At 38.6% G+C, this 23336-nt stretch overlaps 1 protein-coding gene and 1 pseudogene across 1 annotated transcript in view; both read right to left on the bottom strand.

Moving 5' to 3' along the window:
• Positions 1–23095, bottom strand: part of LOC131240053 (polygalacturonase-like) — a 34961-nt gene extending 11866 nt beyond the window's left edge. Inside the window, exon 1 of the mRNA XM_058238063.1 lies at positions 22649–23095. Coding sequence (XP_058094046.1) covers positions 22649–23074 — 426 coding nt within the window. The 5' untranslated portion in view covers positions 23075–23095. The remainder of the gene's footprint in view (positions 1–22648) is intronic.
• LOC131240052 (probably inactive leucine-rich repeat receptor-like protein kinase At5g48380) lies at positions 5669–6777 on the bottom strand (annotated as a pseudogene).
• Positions 23096–23336: the final 241 nt, after the last annotated feature.

Genomic DNA, 23336 nt, shown 5'->3' with positions numbered 1-23336 from the left:
GGGTTAATTAGGATTTAGGTGGTAGTTGCAAATTTTATTATTATTGTGTAACTATATTTATCTAAAAAGTAAGTAATAATTGTCACAAGCAAAATGTCATGCCTACTTGTGGCAAAATGATTATGGTATGTGAATGGGTATATGAATGTCCTTATGAGACAAAAGTCTCTCCAAGAAGGACACAATGTCCCTTCACGTTTTATATACCCTGAACACTATAGTCCAGGGATAAAAGATAATCCCCGGGGGAAGCGATCCATAGACTCATATTCTCATCTCTATTCTCTTGTACTTCTCTTCTTATGAACATTTTTGTAAGGTATACATGTGCTATCACTTGAAGATTTGTTGAACACTTAGAGATGCAAATCTTCATATTAAAATACAAATATGTGAGTTCATTATATTCTAAAAACAGTTTACTATTTTTTTCTTTTTCATTTGCTGAAATATCTAGAAAAAGGCAACAAATATATCTTAAGATATGCCTAATTCGAATTAAGCTTTGAGCCCATAAATCTTATATTTTCATCACAAATTTCTGCATTTCCTCCATTGTATATTACTTCATTTTTTTTCCAACAGATATAACAAGATTTTCAGTGATGGTAAAAAAAAAAAAAAAAAATCAAAACTAAAAATACTAATTTAGTTTTGGACAAATTTTAACTCAGTTTGGTAAATACATACATTAATATAGAGCAACTTTAAACTCTATTTAAAAAATAATGCGCTATTATGATATTTAAATTAAATATATAAAGTACCATCCATCAATTCACCACTTTATATTGGTTTATGATCTATTTAAAGTGGGCTCATTATTTGAATAGTTTAATTTAATTTACATATTTCTCATTGGCTCACTTTGTGATCCATCTAAAGTGGGCTTACCTTTTAACCGGTTACATATTTCTCATAATGCGTTGTGGGCAAGGGTGGCAATGACTTGAGCGCCCAAGAGGCCAACTTAGCTTCGAATTAGGCTTTGACCTATTATCTTGGCAATATATCCGGCATGTGTTTGACGCACATGGCCTAGCCAATTTTTTAAAAGCAAAGCTTAGGCTCAAGTCGTTTTAGCTCAACCTAACTAGCCTAGCTAGACGGACCAAATCCAACCTTCATATACATGCCTTTATCCTACAAATATCATTCTACGACTAAATTAAGTAACACATGCACTTAGAATGTAGGCCATTGATTTTATTCCTTTTAAGTGTATTTTTTGTAATGAATAAATTAGAAACATTCATTTAGGTAACGATGATTTTATTCATTTTCTGGCCAAGCTTGGTTGAGCCTGTCTCCTACTAAAATTTTAGACCTGAGCTTATGCTCACTATATTAGGTCCATGACATGCTTGATCAAAGCCCACCAGGGCGGTCTGACCCAGAGTCAACCAATTGCCATCCCTACTTGTTTATTTAAGGGAGAGGAAGGGAGAAGCAAAAGTATTAAAAAAGAAAAATCACTATTAGAGAATTTTAAAAAATAATTTTTTTTAGCTCTTTATAAATTAAAATCTTAATAAGGAATTTTCAATACTTAATCAAATATGGATAAAAAGAGTCGATTCCTTCTCTTTGAGCATAACCCTTCGCTACTAGTTTCACTTTATATCTATCATGTTTCCTTTTGAATAACCACTTGTATCCGATCGCTGTTCGGCCCACTCGAAGGTCCACCTGCTTCCATGTGTGATTTTTATGCAACGAGTCCATCTCATCGTCCATAGCCACCTTCCACTTCTCTGCATCACATGCTCATTGAGAGCCTCCTAAATAGTAGACAAGTCCCCCTCATCTGTAATGAGGGCATATGCAATATTAGAGTTGTCCCTATATCTTACCGGAAACCTGCGATCACGTGGTGAGTTTCTTCTTACAGGTGGCTGCTCCACCTGATCTTGTACCTCTATCTGCATATTTGTCTCTGCCTGAGTATCATTTGTGTCAATCTGGACGTTTACGACCAACCTTTTTGGTTTCTTTCTCCTCTTAATTATTCTTGTGGAATAGGGAGCTTTTATTGAATATGACGTTACGGATAGTGATGATACCTTTCATGTGAACTTGTCGAATAACCTGTAACCTTTCACACCAACACTATAGCCAACAAAGATGTACTTTTTAGCTCTATGGCCTAGCTTATCTTTCTCAACTGATGGTACATGAGATTAAGCCTTATAACTAAATATGTGCAAATTTGAGTAATCGATCTTATGACCACTTCATACTTCTTCTGGGATTTTACATTCAATTGTCGTAGAATGAGACCGGTTCACCAAATAGCAAGCGGTATTAACAGCCTCTGTCCATAGGTCCTTGCCCAACACAGTATTACTTAACATGCATATGACCCTCTCCAAGAGTCTGATTCATCCGCTTAGCCATACTGTTTTGTTTAGGTGTATGGTGTACTGTATTGTGCCTAATGATCATTTCATCCTTGCAAAATTCATTAAATTCAGTGGAAGTAAATTCTCCACCATTGTCAGTCCTTAAAACTTATATTTCTCACCCTGACTATTTTTCTACCATTGTTTTCCATTGTTTGAATATGGTGAAAGCTTCGGATTTACGTTTCATGAAGTAAACCCAAACTTTTTGGGAGTAATCATCAATGAATGAAACAAACCATGACGACACCCAATGGAAACCTCTGGTGATGGCCCCCATACGTTAGAGTGCACATAATCAAGAACTCTCATACATACGTGTTTTCCAGATTTAAAGGATAATCTAGATTGTTTACCATATATACAATGTTCGTATATATCTAAATCAAAATTCTTAAATGCTGGAATCAAACAACGATCAAATGATACCTTCATGCCCCACTCCCTTATGTAGCCCAAACGAGTATGTCACATACGTACAGAAGTGAAATATGCAACATTTGCTACTACTCCACCTGCTGAAGTGTTTCCGATCAGCCTGTAAAGGTTTCTGTGCCTTTGTGCTCTCATAGCCACGACTACCCCCTTTGAAACTTTAAGGACACCATTAATACTGGTGAACTTGTACCCTATAACCTCGAGTGCACCGAGAGAAATCAGACTTTTCTTTATATCAGGAACGTGCTTGACATCAGTTAAGCTACGCTCTATCCCATCAAATATCTTAATACTCACCCTACCAATAGCTATAACATTACATGCATTGTCATTGCCCATAAAAACCTGTCCAGCATTACATTCTCTATAACTGGCGAACTGACTCGATAAGGATTCATGTGATATGATGCTCCTGTATCAAGGATCCACTCATCTTTAAGATTTTCATGCAAGTGTCCAACATAGACACAGACAGCACATCACCTTCACTTGTCTCATCATCAGATATGACAACATTAGTCTCCTTGAAAGAAGCCACTAAATTTTCTTTATTCGCTTTATGATTGATCAATCTTTCTTCTTGTGTCCAGTCATCTCATAGTTCCAATACTTTAATTTGCCTCTGCCCTTGTCCTTTGATTTAGATCTAGGTCTTGAGGATCTTATATATATCTCGCTTAGAATTCCTGCCTCTTATAATCAGTACATCGGAAGATGTCCTCATGCTGCCGTTTAACTTTCTCATGGCCTTCCCTTGAAAGGCTAAGATAACTGTGTCGACACTCAGAGTTTTATTTGCGGTGCACATTGAGTCCTTAAATAACTCATATGATGCTGGAAGAGAATTCAACAACATACATGATTGTTCCTCATCTTTGATCACTTCCTCCATATCTAGCAATTTATAAACTAATTTATTAAAGTTCCTGATGTGAGCCTCCAGATCTCTACTATTTGTCATCTTGAAGGCATACCATTGTAGCTTCATGTGTATGCGATTTTCAGAGAATTTTTTCGAATAGATATCCTTTAACTTCGCCTATAAATTAGCTGCAATTTTCTCCCTCAAAACATTATAGAGAACCTCATATGTGAGACATAAACAAATGGAGGATAAAGCATTATTATCAAGAGAATTCTAGTCTTTGTCATTTATAGTCGATTTCTGCTCCTCAAGAGCCTTAGCTTTGCCTTACTTAGTTAATAGACTAATCATCTTAATCTTCCATAACCCAAAATTATTTTTGCCTGAGTACTTCTCAATATCAAACTTGGCGTTTCCCATTGATGCTAATCTTGCAAATCTAGATTTGTGTTCCAACGATAGCTCTGATACCACTTGTTGGGGATTTGTACTGCGGAATCACACAAAGATGGATCTAGAATAGCAATCCAAGAGCACCAAGCAAACATAAAGAGAACACAAAGATTTAACATGAAAAATCCTTTTGGGAAAAAAACCACAGCAAAAAGCGATACAAATCCACTATGAAAGCATAAATTACAAAGAGAGAACTTACCCTATTCGAACAACCTCGAATCTCACCCTTGTCACACCCTTTGCAAACCCTAGAACCCTTTAGAAACCCTTTGAAATACCTTTAGAAGCTTTAGCGTTATTTTAGAATGGCCCATGGAACTCCTATTTAAGACATCTATTAATCAACACTAATTTCATTGCTTTTACACTGATCCCTTTTTATAGCAATCAAGATGTTCAATAAAACAGACCTTTAAAAAAAAAAGTTATTTATAACTTTTATATGCAATATAATGAACCAACAGATAGACGACATTCTCAATATATATAGAAAATCTTAAATGCAATACAATACATGCACCAACAGACTAACATTCTGATATGCAATGCAATTGATCTTATACACTGACTAAAATGATGCTGCTTCTTCAAGTTCAATGCCTACTTTAATGTGTTCTCATTTGCTACCCTCACGTTCAATGTCCTGAATTTCGGGACAAAAATTAAATTCACTTGGGCAATCAATATTGACACAATCAAGGGGCATCAGCTTGTCATCTCCATCTGTAAAATCATACTTATCGCTGATAGCTCTTAGAAGACGGTATATACTTGGAACATCATCGGCCTCTCCTCTGGATCTAATGCAACACAAGCAAATGCAATTCCAAGGAACTCAAGAATCTCACCATCACAACCTCTTCCAGTCCAAGACTCATCCATGACATAGTAATTTGAAAGATAAGCAATCCATTCCATTAAATTTCCTTTGAAGTTTTCAAGAGCATTCACCACTTGAGTCGGTTCTTTGCCAGTAATCAGTTCAAGCATCACCATTCCAAAGCTGTACACATCACCCTTTGTAGTGGGGACCAATGTGGGCACGTACTCAGGTGCGATGAAGACCGAATTTAAAAAATTTCCAACAACGAAAGTACTAACATGAGTTTGGAATGGATTCATGATCCTTGCATATCCAAAATCAGATATTTTAGGCTCATAGTCCTCCAATAGGATGCGTTTGGAGCTTATGTTGCGATGGATTATACAAGGACTACAAAAATAGTGAAGCCACGCCAGACCTCTTGCCACTCCAATCGCAATTCTCAGCCTTAGAGACCATTCTATGAATTTGGATTTGTCTTTTGGGTGATGACGATTCTCATATAAAGATCCTTTGGTCATATATTTGTATATCAAAAGTTAGGGTGTTTTATGCTATTTGTATTAATCTCAAGTACCATTCCTCCTCTGTAAGAGTCACCCACAATGCCTTCTGGCCCACCTCACTAATGGACAGACAGTAATGTAACATAAAATATTCGAGACACACATAACAGATGGAATATATAGTTACTTAATACAACAATGCATACATTCCAAAATATGCAAAACATAGCTAATATGCAGATCCAATGATATTCATGAAATTACTAGAAAACAAGTCTTCTTTCTTCTTCGTACCTTTCAATGAATTTTTAGTATTTGTTGTGGCATCGTAATTAAATATGCGTAATCAGTATCGATTGTATTGGGTGGCATCTGTATCTCATCTTCATCTATAAAACCATCTCTCTTCCCAATAGCTCGTAGAAGCCGGTATACTTCGAACATAGTAGGCCTCTTGTCTGGATCAGACACAACACAAGAAAAAGCGATTCTGATAAACTCAAAGATATCATCATCATGGCCCATCCCAATTAGCAACCTATCAATGGCATCAGAGAGACGAGAATTATTTGAAAGAAAAGCAATCCACTATACCAAATTCCCTTTGAGGTTTCGTGGGGCCCTCGTTGCTCGAGTAGGTTCATTGCCGGTGACCAGCTCAAGCAACACTACTCCAAAGCTGTATACATCTCCCTTTGGAATGGCTTCAAACATGCAAATGTACTCAGGAGCAACATAACCCACATTACCAAATATGGTATTAACAGTACTACCCATAAGCCTCGCAGATTTGAAATTGGAGATTACAAGCTCATATTCTTCATCCAAGAGTATATGTTTGGAGGTTATGTTGTAGTGAATTATACATGGATTGCAATTATGGTGTAGCCAAACAAGGCCTTTTACCACTCCAATTGCGATCCTCAACCTCAAGGGCCATTCAATAACATTGGCTTTGCAGTTTGTCTTGTATAGTTGCTGATACAGAGTTCCTCTACTCATGTATTTGTATACCAAAAGCCTCTCCTTCCTTGCAATGCAAAAGCCTAAGAGAGGAATCATGTTGTGGTGTTGTATGCTCCCCAATACCGTCGTCTCGGATATAAAACATTTTATGGAGTGGTGAGAATCCTCCATTCTCTTAACTGCAATGAAAGAACCATCTGGAAGCACCCCCTTATACATTGTGGCTACTCGCCCAAAGCTGATAATGTTATCTTTGCTGAAATTATCAGTGGCTTTCATGAGATCTATCAACCTCATCTTCAGAACAAATTTCTCGAATGTGGAGACCCAGACCTGGAAAATCACTTCATTGGTACTGGATTAATGAACAAAATTCTTATTGAGTAGGAAAGTTTGTTATACCTTTATTGTGGAATTAACAGATTGTCTATATATGCATTAATAATGGAGATTCAAAACAATAATCTTAAGGCTTAAGTGATTGGAAGGCATTCTCGATGCTTGTCGTCGATGAGAATCTTGATCTTCCACACCTCATACTAGAAAACTTTCAATAAGATCTTTCTATATCTTATGTTGGTAAGGGACCAAGTCATTAATTTATACGAAATAGGGCCACCGAAGCTTACCCATCACATTTCTCCCCTCTGGGGTATGGGCCGTGTAAAAATACGAGGATGGTTGTCTGTGCAGGCGGCACCATTCGGTTCTAGAGATGAATAGCATGAGAGATGAGTGATTTCAAAAGGTTGGAGATTCATATGGGCCCTGCTTATGGTTTTAATTTGAAATCCACTTCCACCATCAAGTGGATCACCCAATGTTAGATCAAGGGACTGAAAATCAACCCCAACATGATTTCTTAGTTTTATCCACGCCGTTCATCCATATTTTCGAATCATTTTAGGGTATGATCCCAAAAATGAAGCAGATCCAACGATCAAGTGGACCACACCACAATAAATAACGGGGATTGAAGGCCTACCTTCAAAAACTTCTTGGGATTCACAGAAGTTTTGGATCAGGTTGATATTTGTGTTGGGCCTTGTTGATCAAGGGTCTACATTATCCTAAAGGTTGGATGTAACACCTGGTCCATTTGGTACTATTTTCCATGCTTATGATGATTGAAGCCCTTAGCTAGACATGGATTGATCATTCATAGTACACACCTAACTGACCGGAACCCTAAGACCTTGAAACCTATCTCATATCGATCGCCTCATCGCCGCGATCGTGGAGGTACCACCCGTGCGTCGGTATGATACTCCGTTAGTGAGATACGCCGTAAAGAATAATAAGTGTATCATATGCGCATGGCATCATATATTTCACTCCACACATGTGCACAACACATGTCAAGCACACATGTACATGCCACACATGGGTGAGAGAATCTCTACCCATGTGTGTGATGTCACATACCCATATCTCTTCTCTCTCATGTGCATAAAAGTCAACCTTTCTCCATGCCATACACTATGCATGACATCACCACACCATGCCATCCCATGCTCCTTTAATCCACCATTAATTGCAAAGCATGAATTAAGTACCATAATCCTAGCCTAAGCTAATATTAATCACATTAACTTAACCAAAAATTTATCCATTTCTTTATAAATACCCCTCCATTCCTTAGCATTTCACCATTTTTTTCCATAAGAGAGAGAGAGAGAGGAGTGATCTTGGTGGGCCATCAACTCCATCAATCTCATACCTTTCATCCATCTCAACCATCAATTCCATCCCTTCCATACATCTCAACCATCCATCTAATTCATCAAGGTGAGTACACCCACCCTACTTATTCTTATTTTATTTTTGTTGTGTTTATGTATGGTGGAGATGATGTTAATGATGATGTGATTAATGGTGTGGATGGTGAAGATAGTATGATTGATGGTGAAGATAATTGCAATAATGATGATGATGCTATTAATGGTGTGGATGCATAGGAGAAAACATATAAAAATCAATTTATTATAGAGTTCATGTGGGACCCACTGATAGTAGGACCCACCAAAATGTTTGTATGGCATCCAAGTCATCCAACCATTGGCCCATTGAGCTAGCCAAACTCACACACACCTACACGTGTATATAAAAAAAAAAAAAGAAGAAGAAGAGAGAGAGACGCTGCTTGCTGGTAGCAGCGTCCCATTCATTTGATTTAAAGGGGCAGGGGCTGTGGGTCCCCAACGGGTCCCACCCATGATGTATGTATTAAATCCATGCCGTCCATTCAATTTTTCAGATCATTTTAGGCGTTGAGCCAAAAAAATGAAGCCAATATATTTCTCTGGTAGGCCACACCATCAAAACTTATGTGAAAACATGCTAAAACATATAGAAGTACTTTCTGGAGGGCCCACCTGAAATTTTGATGTATTTGAAACTTGGAATGACCCCTTAACTTAGTGGGACACACGTAATAGACGGACTAGATCATCCTGTTATGGGCCCTAAATATGAAAAACAACAAAAAAAAAAGTTGCAAACAGCAATGACGTTGTTGTTGCAGCAATGACGTTGACGCTGGAAAGAAGTGAGCCCCACCATAGGCCCTACCTTGATGTATGTCGAACATCAGCACCGTGAATTTGATGGGTCCCCTCTTAAAAAGGGGTCATGCCAAAAATCAACCGTACAAAGAACTTAGGTGGCCCACACCGTCTAAAATAATGTGCAGACATGGCTAAAACATGTAAAAGCACTTGCTGGGCCCCACCTGAAATTTGGATGCATCTGAAACTTGGACTGTCCCCTCCATCAAGTGGGACACACACAACAGATGGACTGGATATTTAAAAAAAAAAAAAAAAAAACTCTCAACAGCGGTGACGCTGCTGCTGCCAGCGTCTCCACTGACGCTGGAAGGAGGTGGGCCCCACCATAGGCCCCACCTTGATGTATGACGAACATCAGCACCCTGCATTTGATGGGTCCCATTTAAAAATGGGTCACCTCCAAATTTCAGCCATACACAGAACTCAGGCGGCCCACACCATAAAAAAAATATTAATAATAAATAATAATTATAAAAAAAAAGATTTGGATCAATCTGATCATGAGGTATGTGTTATATCCAAACCGTCCATCCATTTGGCAAGTTTGTCTTAAGGCTTGAGAAGAAAAATAAAAAAATAAAATAAGATAGATCTAACTATCAAGTGGGCCACACTACAAAAGTGGCAGGGATTGAACGTAAACCATTGGAACCCTTTTTGGGTCAGAAATTTTGGAGCAGTATGAAATTTGTTTTTCCCCTTAATTCAGGTCTTTGTGACCTTATGAACAGATTGGGTGGGAAATAAGTGTTATGGTGGGCCCGATGAATGGTTTAACGGTGAAATCATTATCCTAATTGCTAATTGAGGAGAGGTCCAGATAATTTTTGGTTATGATTCATTTTTGGATAATTTTCTAAAATGATCTCTAAAAATAGATGAACGGTGTAGGTATAATAAATACATCACTGTAGCACACATGTAACTTTGATCTCCTTGAACCATTCGTACAACTCGAAGCTCGAGCATGTAAAATCATGTGTTAGGTCCACCTGAAATTTGGATGTATCTGAAACTTGGTCTGACCCCTCAACCAAGTGGGACACACATAATGGATGGGCTGGATTTATGAACCATACCTCTGCGGGCCCAACAAATAATTATGAATATTTAAGAGAGGGTAACCCTCTCAACTTGTGTGTGGTATGGCCCACTTTGATATAGGTGTTATGCCACTTAATCCACCATGGTTATGACATAATTTATATTCAAGATCCTCATCGTTTATTTATTTTATCAACTCCTTTGACGGTATGTTACCAAGACTCAGGCCCATCCAATGATTAGATAGCCGTTCATTATGAAATAATGTAAATTGAACTCTCATCACAAAAATAAAATAAAGGTCATCCTGATGATGCATTAAATATTCAACCCATCTAGCCCATGTACCAGATCCCCTCTTGGGCATTGTCCCAAAGATCAGTCAATCTAACCTGAATTGGACCACACAATACAAGGCTGTGAGAATAAGGACTTAACTATTGAATCCAACCTAAGGCCATCATGGTGTATCTATTTAATCCATGCAGACCATCCACTTCCTCATATCATTTTAGGACTTGGACTAAAATCAAAGCAGACCTAAGTCGTAGGTGGGTCACACACAACTCAACCTCATGGGAAATCCCCATGGACTCTACTGCATAGGACCCATTATGAATTCCATTGATATGTGAGCCCAAGAATGTTAAGGCCCATTTTGAGTGAACGCCATGTGGGCCCATCAGTGATAGCCTTGTTTGGGCTAACCATTGGGCCTCTTCGATAAGAGTTTGTAATTTCCATGTGTGGAATGTATGACGAACTGGTATTGTAATTTTCGAAGTAATGATGATTAATCCTTTAAATGGGCTGATTGTGGACATCCCTTGATCACTTGACACTTTGGTTAGAGTGCGGCCCCAAGTAATAAGATCATGATACTTGTGTTTAAACCCTTAAAAACATGTTTAATTATAACAAATATATAAACTCTAGTGGTGTAAGGGTGTGATATTATCTATTTGGCCCATTGATCATGTGGGTATTTGAAGTATGTATAGCCACTTAATCATAGGCAATGGTGGAGAACATGTAGTATATGTAGTCATCTAACTGTGTGAATATGAAATACGCACAAGGCCACCTAACCGTATGAAATCAAGTGGCATTGATGGCCATTCAACAACGTAGGTTTGTACTTATCGACATAGATACCACCACTTGAATTACATATGACCAAGTTGTACACTAAACCGAATGTGTTTTAGGGTTATATTACCCAAGCTAATGCTATTAAGGTCCTGGATTCTATACGCTGTGATCGCTAAACCGTAAATGGTACGATGAAACGTGGCTCTTGGCCCTTAACTATGCAGCACCAAATATGAGCCATTAACTATGTAACGTGTGAAGTGGTTGTAGTATAAGACTTATCATAATTGGTGTAGCCATGTATTCATGGCCTATGAGCAAGGCCCATTGAGATATATTTTTGGCCCATATGATGAGGCTCATTGTGATGTATTTGAGGCCCATGTGTAGGGCCCACCTATTGTGTATTTGAAGCCCATGGGTTGTGAAGCCTGATGTGGTGTATTCTTGGCCCATGTGTCGAGGCCCATAGCGATGTGTAAGGCCCATATGATACGGCCCAATGTGATGTATATGCGGCCCACGAGTGAGGCCCAATGCGATGAATGTGTGGCCCTTGCGAGAGACCCAAAGCGATGTATATGAGGACCAATGTGATGTATGATTTCACCATGATGTATGTATTGATGTTTATGTGGGTCACTCCTTGGGAGTAATGTTGGTTAAATGTCCACATTGACGGGCAATGATGGTTGAATGTCCACATTGTGACCTTCCTTTAGGCCTTGTTAGGCCCATTCTCACCGATTCCAATTGACGATGCCGATTACGAGTACATGATAGCATAACATCATGATACATGCCCATACGCATCATCTGCATGTTCGTTATGAGATGTGGTTGATCATTGCATATGTCATTGAGCATGTTACTATGAGACTCCCTGATAGGCGGAGGTTATCTCACATGAGTGCACGGTATGCGCAGGATTGATGCATGACTGGATTGTATGACTCATGCATCTTGCATTGTGTGCCCTAGCGACATCAGGGCCGTAGCCTCCACAGGCATATCGTGGATGGCTAGATGGGATACCGAAAATATTTGGTTCTAGCATACGGGCGCCATAGATGTCCCTGGGTGAAAATCCCTAAACCTCCGAGGCCAGGAGACGCCCCAACGTCGAGACCGAGTGGATACATGAGCGCCCGAGTGCCGAATACCAGGAGGCCGCGTCTCCCACTGTGTCGTGGTCGGTTGGGAGGGGGTGTGGCCTTACCCGCCCGAGGGTAGGGGGCATTACTAGGCTGAGTTTGACTAGCTCGTAAATGGGTCCGCTATCAATGTGCCGGATAGGTATTGACAGACTATTGGCCATGTGGATAGTGAGGTTTCTTATGCTCACTTAGACTACGTGGCTAGGAGAGCGGTAGTGCCATTTGGAGTGTATTAAACCCTGGTGATGATCTCAGAGATGAACTGTATTGATATGTGGACTTATTGAGCAGGAGTTGCATACTCATTCATTCATTCATTCACTATTCACTCGGGCTGGTGGTGCACAACTATTTGTTGTGTGTACCTTCGCAATGGCCAGGATTTCGGTTGGGGCGCGCGACTAACCTGAGATCAGGAGTTTACCACATTGAGTCTGACTATCCAAATTAGGTATGGGACTATTTTGGATAGAAGTCCCTTGTGATAGACCCCATAGTCTGCGATACTACGTACTACCATCCCGACTTCACTCCAGCACAGTCATTTCATTCGCACCACATATTGCATCGCATCATCGACATCTGATATTTGGCTCTTTATAACTCCTCATTTACATACTGATTTATATTGCGTACTCTGATATTGTATGACTCATGGACTTGTCAGTATTTCTGATATTTTATAATTATGGCATGACAATATGATGATGATGATGTGATTACGGATGCATGTAATATGGTTGTGGCTATGGTATGATTTTCTTGTAGCATATTTATCTTGCCTGCATGTAGGACACACTGCACACACGTGTGTACTCACTAGGCTTTTTGCCCAAGCTTCCTATTTCCTATTTTTTTTCAGGGTTGGAGTATCTTAAAAGACTTAGCTTTCTCGATGCATTGCATCTATTCTTCGATTTGGCAATGTTGACGTTACGTATCTTTTGTAAAGCATTATACTTATAACCATCGGGAATTATGATGGAGAGTGTTGCTTGGTAGTTTGATCATGGATCTTCATGCTCAGGTATTACTATGTATAAAAAAAAAATTAGTTAAAAATTTTCACAGAAGTTTTGGATCAGGTTGATATTTGTGTTTTCCCTTCTTTATCCAGGTCTGTATGACCATATGAACAGGTTGAATGGCAAATAAACATCATGGTGGGCCCTAGGAAGATGTCAACACCTAGCATCATTGTTCCCACTGTTTCTTTTGGTGAGATTCACTTGAGCTTTGGATCAGCCTCAGTTTTGGGGCCATGCCTTCAAGTAATATGAGAAAATGGATGGACGGCGTGGATATAACACATACATCATGGTGAGGTCCACAGATCTTTGCCATCCATACACGCCCATGCTGTGTGGTACGCTACACAATCTAAGTCCGTTCCGAAGACATCAATCTTTTCTTAGAACTAATCGATATTTGGTATTGAACTATTTGCTAGGAACCAGTGCGGGAGGCACGCCAACAGTGATATTTTACTGGGCCAAACCTTGATGTGTATGTGAGATCAACTCTGACAATTATATGTGTAATCTCATGGCAGGTTAGTAACCGAAAAGCCATGATGATCTGTTATTCAATTGAGGCACACCAAGGAAAATAGTTGGGAGAGAGACATCCACCCTCGATTTTTACAGGGCCCACTATAATGTGCATGTAAAATCCATTACACCCATTAGATGCGAAACCAAAAGATATCCTTAAAGGCTAAAAATTCAAGCTCACATGGAATTCAAGTGGGTCACATTTAGGGAACAATGTAGAGGGTGAGATTTTTCCATGAAAAAATTCCAATCATGTGACCCAACTGAAACAAAGATCAACACATTTTTTGGCCCTGGCTAAAACATGAGGTGACTCACCTGATGGTTGGGATAGATTTCAATTTAACACCACAGTGAGGCCCACCCAATCTAGGTACTCATTCTGCTGAGTAACGTGGAGCAGCTTCTCTACGCAGGAGAGCATTTATTAACATTAGTTGATATCTAAATAAATTAGGCGATCGATGTCAAGAGAAAATGGGATGACATAGGAAGTTGTGCACATGTGATGTATTTGTGCGTTGCATATAAGAAATCTGATCTGTTAATTAGATAAGATTTTTTTTTTTTTAACTTGTGAATGACATAAAATTTTAAAATGATTAATGGTATGCTATTTATTTACAAGAAAACGGGGCTATTAGAAATCCATTCTAGCTGTACATATTCAACTTATATGTGTGGCTTCAGTGATGATGATTGTTTATTAATTTTTAGTAGTTAAAATATAATTAGTATGCCCTATTTGATGTATAGGGTAGATGTTTGATATATAATTTCTATCATACTTATATAAAACTTGATATTATAAATACTCACATGTGTTATATTACTTGCAATAGAATAATAATTTTTTAATATTTAATACATAGCTAGTTGGACCAATTTAATATATATATATATATATATATATATATATATATATATATATATATATATATGGAAAAGGTACTATACGCTCGACCATATTATACCTTCCAGGTCGAGCGTTGGCATACTGCTGGTCGTCGGATGCTGGTGTTTTAAATCAACGGCTATCCTCAAGATGGGATTTCCAGGAGAGAGACCGATCGTTCCAGTTACCATGCAACCTTCTCTCTCCCGCCCTCAAAACCAGCCCTCTCTCCCTTAATCCCTACCAGGAGACGCGTCCGCGTGCAGCCCTCTCCCTCAATCCCAACCACCAGCAACGTTCACCTCTCTCTCTCTCTCTCTCTCTCTCTCTCTCTCTCTCTCTCTCTCTCTCTCTCTCAATAATCCTCTAGCCGTGTCTCGTGATTACTGATTAATTGGGCTAATTCAAGGGTTTTTGTTTTCAATGTTAGGTTCTGGGTCTGGGCATGGATCAGACTCTGGCTCTGGATCAGATTGAGATGCTCTGGATTCAGGTTTTTTTTTCCCAAGATGGTGATCTCATCCATCACTTGGGATAGTTACGAACGGTAGAAAGTTTGGAATTGGATTCTTGTTTGGATCTCTATCTCTTCCCTTCATTTGGTGGGCCACACTGTATATTTCTGTGGTTTGGACACCAGGCCAATATGGTTGCTATATTTCTGTTTTTTGGTTTTTTTTGATTTTATTTATTTATTTTTTGTATCTGTATTTGTTTTTGTTTTTGTTGTTCTTTTAGAAACAAAAACAAATACAAATGGGTTTGCAAGTGGGGCAGTGTATGTTTGGGGGTAGCATTTTGTGTTTTAATGCGCGGATGACGGCTCATCGACTAGAATTTTCTTGATAAACCGTATGTTTATTGAATTTCTCAAATGCATTATTTTTCAATTTAAAAGTTTGTGGGGCCACAGATATGACTAGTGCAATCTACATCGTATCCATTTAGCCATGACCAAGTAAATAGAAAATTTTGAACTATGATAATCCCTTATGATATTCTTGATATTATGAAACCTGCTATTAAAACTTAATAAAAATGATAGTATTTATATGAAATTTGGATCTGATACATTATTCATGACTTATTCCATAGCTGATCTTTCTAGTATTGGGATAGGGCTTTATGGGCTTGCTGCTTGATATCTTCCCAAATCACTGCCCAAACCCAGAACCTGGATCCAGAGCCAGAGTCTGATCCATGCCCAGACACCCAGAACCTGAATCCAGTCAGGAATCATAGGATACTGAACTTCAATAAACATACAGTTCATTGAGGTGCAGCAACCCAGACATCTTCCTAGGCCTCCAATCTCCTAGGCTGCAAGATCCTAACTCTTTGATTAAAGGCCTACAAATAAACGGTTAAGTGTAACTGTTGAAAGGATGGATGAAGATCCAAACAAGAATCCAATTCCAAACTTTCTACCGTTCGTAACCATCCCAAGTGATGGATGAGATCACCATCTTGGGAAAAAAAAACCTGGATCTAGAGCATCTCAATCTGATCCATGCCCAGACACCCCAAACTTGAATCCAGAGCCAGAGTCTGATCCATGCCTAGAGAGAGGTGGAGGCGGTCGCGGCTGGCGGTACCGATTGAGGGAGAGGAGGGAGAGAGAGGTGGAGGCGGTGTCACGGCTAGTGGTACCGATTGAGAGAGAGAGAGAGAGAGAGAGAGAGAGAGAGAGAGAGAGAGAGAGAGAGAGAGAGAGAGAGAGAGAGAGAGAGGTGGAGGGGAGCTCCGCCTCTATGAGTTCCTCTCTATCATACACACATACATCAAATGGGTCCCACCGAAGAGAGGGCTGGTTTTGAGGGCGGGAGAGAGAAGGTTGCATGGTAACTGGAACGATCGGTCTCTCTCCTGGAAATCCCATCTTGAGGATAGCCGTTGATTTAAAACACCAGCATCTGATGGCCAGCAGTATGCCAACGCTCGACCTTATGGAAGGCTACAGTAAGGTTGACCGTATAGTACCTTTTCCATATATATATATATGTGTGTGTGTGTGTGTGTGTGTGTGTGTGTATCAAAATGATCAGCTTGTGCCCACAAAAACCTTCCTAGTGCCCACAAGTCATGTTTATTTGTCATCTGACCTATTCATCAGGTCACATAGACTAAATGATGTGAAAATATCAGCTTGATCTAAAACTTATCTAGCCAATGAGAAATTTTCAATAATAAGAGTTTAATCCTCATCATTTCTTAAGGTCTCGCCTACTTGCGCTTTCAATCCATCTCATTTTATTAGGGTTTGAGCCAAAAAATGAGCTGAAAAAATGAAGAGACTAGCATCGATAAAACAACTTAAATTTCGATGGGCCTACCGAGCTTTAACACCAGCAGCTGGCTGGTGATCGGTCACGGCCAAACTGCGTCCTTGGCCCTTGAGGGCTTAGGTTGCCTACCGACGGCTGTCCAAAATACCAAAAGCTCAACGGTTCTTTCTCTCAATGGAAAACTTGTTACAAGGATCGCCCATTTATTCATCTGCCTAAGACAAATTATTCTCACTGAATGGATGATTTGGATCAACCATGATGGATAATATCTATTGCAGTGGGGCTTGAGGAATACGGTTTCAGGAGGTTCAGCCAACTACTGAGCCAGTCTTTTACATGCCGATGCCGTCCATCCCCAAAAAGACCAAAAGACTCACGACTGGAAACGGATTGGCTACTCCCCCTGCCACCTGCCCCGTGGCCGGTGTAGGTGCTCTGTGGGCCCTACCATGATGTATGTGTTTCATCCATTCCGTTAATCCATTTTTAAAGATCATTTTAGAGCTATCCAATAAAAAATAGAGGGATATAAATCTCATGTGGTCCACACCACATGAAAACAATAGTGATTGGATATCCACCATTAAAATCCTCCTAAGGCCCACTGTACTGTTTATTTGACATCCAATTTGTTGATTTGGTCATACAGGCCAAGATGAAGGGCAAAAAACAAAAATCAGCTTGATCCAAAACTTTTATGGCCACCAAAATGTTTTTAATGATCATCGCTCATTCAACACTGTTTCCTGTAATGTGGTCCACTTGAGATTTGGATATATTTCATTTTTGGTCTCATACTGTAAAATTATCTGTAAAAATAGATGAACGGCATGGATGAAACACATACATCATGATGAAGCCGACAAATCACCGACCAACAGCCATTGGCTGGTGTCGGGGGGAGTAGCCAATCCGTTCCCCTCACGACTAACACTCGAGTCAAGAGTCAACATGGACGCGGATTCCTGCTAAAGGCTTTCGCAGGAAGTTCCTGTTCTGGGGACATATGTGGGGCCCATCATACGTTTTTTTAGATCATTTTACAACATGAGATAAAAACAGGAGCTGAATCCAATACTTAAGTGGGCGAAAACATAATAATTGAACGTCCACACAGTTGAAATATTCGTAAGGCCACAGAAGTTTTAAATCAGCCTAGCACTTGTGTTTTCAGTTCATCCCAGTAAGATTGGCGTTATGAACGGTATGGATGGCATATAAGCATCACTGTTAACTCCAGGGAGGTTTCAACGGTAGGAATTTCCCTACCCACCTTTTCCTTTACTGCGGCCTACTTGAGTCTTGTATATGGCTTTTTTTTGTCACTTGTTTTAAAATGAACTCACAAAACGGATGGACATAGTTGATTTATCAAAAACATCATGATTGGCCCCACATAGGTTTCAGCGCAGGAACTTGGGGCCGGAAATCCGCGTCCAGTCAACATGCCATGGGCACCATCGCCTAAGACTCCTGTGATTGTTAATCACCATTTAAAAGTAGTGGTGACTATTTTACCTTTAAAAAGGCACGGTCGTACATCAATCTAGACCATCCAAATCCCTTGCCCAAATTTGGATTGAACATAGCAGAAAATCTAAATTGAGAAAATGAGAGTAAGCATTTACTTGTAATCAGCAAGATTAGATCACTCAATATCTTACATTTAGCCATCTATTTAATTGGATGGCTCAGATTGTGTAGTATAACTCTAACCCACCAGTGCATGATCATCCATCATGTTGGGACTGTTGGGGCATAAAAATATTGGGGAAAGAACTATGAAAGAAGAAGAGAATGGAGGGTAAAAGAAGAATATTTTCTGAAGGTGTGTTGTGCGTGACCGCGTAACAGAGGTATGTTGCACGTGTCCGCGCAACACATATATATTGCATGGATCTGTGCAACATGATGAAGATTGGTAATCCATTACGAGCCGCGCAATAGAGTCTTGTTGTGCACAGTGGGCCCTACAACACAAGATTCGAGACTTCACACGTGCGAATGCCTATAAATACTCATCCCAAATGCTTTTTATGAGACTTGACTTTGTTTCTCAAGGATCTTCCTATTATTTTTTGTGACAAAATAAATGTCATCTCTCTTGCCTTAAATCTTATTTATCATGCATGTATGAAGCATGTTGAAGTTGATTGCTATTTTATTCGTAAAAAAATTACTCTTAGTGATGTTATAGTTCGCATTATTGGCTCTCTTAATTAGATCGTCAATATTTTTATAAAAAGGATTAAATTTTGTACCATTTCAGTTGTTTCAATCCAAGCTTCACATTGTTGAATGCCGGTTTAACTTGCGGGAGAGTGTTAAGGCCACAACTTCTCAACCTCCGAACCGATAGCATTTGTTTAAGTTTAAATTATTTAAAGTTTAAACTCGATCAAATACTTATGGTAATCGTCTGTTGTTTATCCTTTTATATACGTTTATATTTAGCAATGAAATCCAAAAGTCTTCCACGGATCAATTTATACTTTCTTAAACATCCATTGTGGATTGGATATTGTGCATATATGACAAACTCATGATGCCTGATCATCTTCAATCTCATTAAAAAATTTCAGCATATTTTTCTTATCTACTGTTTTAAACAAGAGAAGCCTAGAAAAAGAATAACATTTACTCATGCATATAGAAATTATAACCATTGTAATTGTAATTTTAAAATTTAATATTATATGCATATATACTAAGATTAAAATACTCAGTAACTTAAGACTAATTGATCCAGTCTTGAGTTGAGCCATACAGAATGAATCAACAACTTAGAAGAGTCAAACTGAGCTGCCCCTTTTCATATTTTATTCAGAAAAATAAAAGCACATATTTTTTTATATAAAAATGAAAATAACATTTTTGCAGGTTTAAATAAAAAATTATTTAATTTATGACCTAAAATATACACAGATATTAAGTTAAAAGCATCTTTAATAAAATAATTTAATCGAATTAATAAATATGTGAGAAACAAGGAACTATAGTTTTTTTTTAAAAAAAAGATTCAAGAAAAAGATCTTATTATTGCTTTTTCATTTCAAAGATATTTAAATTAAATTTCAACATATATTCAACACTACTAATGTAGAGCGGGTCGTGGATACTTTCATTGCAAAGATGAATTAGAGATGGCTTGATCAGAGGCGGAAATGATCTGGACCGTCAGAACCTCAAATCAGTCATATCTCACAAACTGGGATGAGTTTGTCAACATATTATATATGATTTTAGGGTAGGAAAACCTACTTAACCCAACCAACCTACTATGTTGGGTTACCCATACCGGAGTTGCGAGATTCCTTCAGATCAATGGTTAAATGTCCCATTTAGCTTTGTTTTTATTATAAATAAATAGTAAGTTTTAGTTCAAGTATAACTTTTGATCCTTTGAATCGTTGAAGTTTTACCCAACATGAAAAGAGATTAGAAAAAATAGGAGAATAACATGGTTAGGCCCATCTTCCGTGGACCTATCAAGCAATGGAGTACAGTTGATTAACCTGGACGCATGGGAAGACTTGCACAACATGTTTTGAAAATTTCAAGAGTAATTGGAGCTTTAGACCACACAATTAGTTGGTACCCTAGGGTCTATTTGGATACCATCAAATAAGTTACTTTTTCTACTTATGGTAGTTGATAAGTGACTTATTTCAGATAAGTAAGTTTGGTTTATGATTAATTATAAGTAATTTTTTAAACTTGAAATTACTTAATCACTTTAGTTAATTAAAAAAAAAAAAATTCTGCTTTTCATAAGTTACTAAAGGGAGATATGAGGAGAGACAAAAGAAAGGAGAAGATGATAAGTAAGTTATTTACCAAACATATCTTCTTAGTAAGTAGAAACTAAGATAAGCTACCTGTGGCATAAGTAGATTATCTTAAATAACTTAAGATCCAAACAACCCGCTAGTGACAAAGCCTCACTTGAATGAGATGAAGAGGCCTCCCACTCATTTGCAGACCAAAAATCAAAATCGTCCAGTCTTCAACTGGACCATAAGTGTGTACTTTTTCTTATGAAGCTTGTTCGATCCTAAAGGTTGATCTTTGTATTTTGTGCTTTGTTAAGGTGGACTATGTTGTTGATGTCTAAAATCTTTCAGCAACAGGATTTGCCGATGCCGTCGAGAGTTGTTCGATGCCATCGATAAAATTTAAAAATTCCGTGTTAGTTGCTGGACACTTTGTAGTGTCTTCCTCGATGTCATCGATGCCTTCGAAGTCACATCGAGGTGCTATCGGAAAAATATGAAAAATTCATATTTTATTGCTAAAATGTTTTCGTGTTTGGTTTGATGCGCATCGAAGGTTTTCGATGCCATCAAAAGTCTGACGATGCCCCATCAATAGTCTGACGATATGCCATCAAAGTGTCATCAAACAATTGCGTAGAATTACGCAAAGTTGTGTAAGTGCGTGATTTGTATCATATTTTTATTGTGATTCTCATAGAAGCTATATATATGAGTGTAATTGGGAATATGGTGTATATAAGAGCTTTCTAATTCATTCTAGGATTTCAAGGGGATAGCTTAGGGTGATTTGAGGCTTGTTCGGATTGGATAATCTCTATCTCTTGTAATTTTCTATTTTCATAGTGCATTATTGTTGCTTTATGTTGTGGTTTTTTTTTCAAAATAATTTTTCCTGATTGATGTTAGGCCGCTGATTAAGATGTCTTTCGCGTTGTTGAAGGTTAGCGACTGCATGTGCGCATGATAGCAAATTAGTATTGCTAGATATCTCAATCCATCGCATCGGATCGGACAATTAATATGTAAAAAAAAATGAAACCGAACATATTTCCTGTACTTAGTAGTCAACGGATGAGTTGGCAATTGCCAATTCCATGCGCGCGTGGAACCCCAGTTCATACAAGTGCAGGAGATCTGAAGTTTCCATCAGGTGGGATCAGTGTCTGGATCTTACCCAAAAAAACACAGCAGTCAGCAGGTGGGCCATGGCATATAAAACAAATGTTTTAGCCATTGACTTCGTACTTTGTGGGCCACCTGATAGTGAAACAGCCATGCCTTTTTGGATTGACGTGATTTTTAAGCCCGTGGCCCACTATGAAATGGTGCATCTGACTGATGATGTAGATGTCCTACCCACATCATGGTGGGGCCCACACAGCTCAACCTTAAAGGAAGTTCCCATGAGGTCGACCACACACACACACACACATATATATATATATATATAAATTACCATTTTTTTTAGGTGAATAGTTATAAGAAATAAAATTACCAAAAAGTCATTTGCTCATTAAATTGGTGTATCTCTAACGTGTAAGTGCTAAAGAGTATTAATGAAATAAAATTAAATAAATACAACCGACCACAATAATAAAAAAAGTGAAAAATACAACAACAAGGCTCATTTTTTGTGCTAATATGCAATACTTAAAGACATTTTATCACACCAAGCTCAAAATTACAATAGCAACCCTACCGTAATACAAACACATGCATGCATGCATCCATACTTAAATTAAATATGAAAATTCTTGAGGTTAAATCTTTCATTAGCCTAATTTTTAATTTTATATTTACTACTATAATTTATGTACCTCTGCGCCAGCTGGGCAATTCTGATTGCCCGCTTTGCAGGCCCATAGGCCCTTTCCTTGTCCGTCGAGGGTCCCACCATAGATCGAAACGCCCTGAACAGTATCGAAATACAGCCAGTGGCCAGATGGTCCTAGTGATGCGTAGTTGGATGGAGCGATGAAGGTGCCGTCGATCTGAATAGTGATTTTTGTATTTTTACATGGGCCTTTGAAGTTTGTGGGGCCCAACAAATATGATCCACGGGGCACTAGGATTGTTGCAGGCTGAGATGAGGCGCAAGCAGCAGACCATGCACTAAGGAATGGTCTGGTTGTGTCGGTCCTACCGTCAGCTTTGGCTCCAAAGTTCATTATGTTGTAGGCTCCATTGGTTAATTGAAAGAAGAAGAAAAGAAGGGAGAGAATGAAACTGATGAACTGAGCCATTTGAGAGAGAGAGAGAAAGAGAGAGAGGGTGTTGATGATGGAAGTTAATGCCGTTGGTGCTACTTATATAGCATTCGGTAATAGGTTCGTTAGGAATGCTGAGACTTTGAAGACAGCCGCGCCGAATTTGAAAGATTTTGCAACCTTTTTCTATTTTTTACGATTCAATTACTGAAATGCCCTTCTTGGAAAGAAATGGTACCTCTGCTATCATGTTGGCCTAGATGGATGCAAATCCTTACCGTCCAAATTCAGATAGTTG

This window comes from Magnolia sinica, chromosome 3, assembly GCF_029962835.1.
Source record: "Magnolia sinica isolate HGM2019 chromosome 3, MsV1, whole genome shotgun sequence".
Taxonomy (NCBI): domain Eukaryota; kingdom Viridiplantae; phylum Streptophyta; class Magnoliopsida; order Magnoliales; family Magnoliaceae; genus Magnolia; species Magnolia sinica.
Note: the sequence above shows the minus strand (reverse complement) of the source record. Positions and strands in the feature narration are given on the sequence as shown.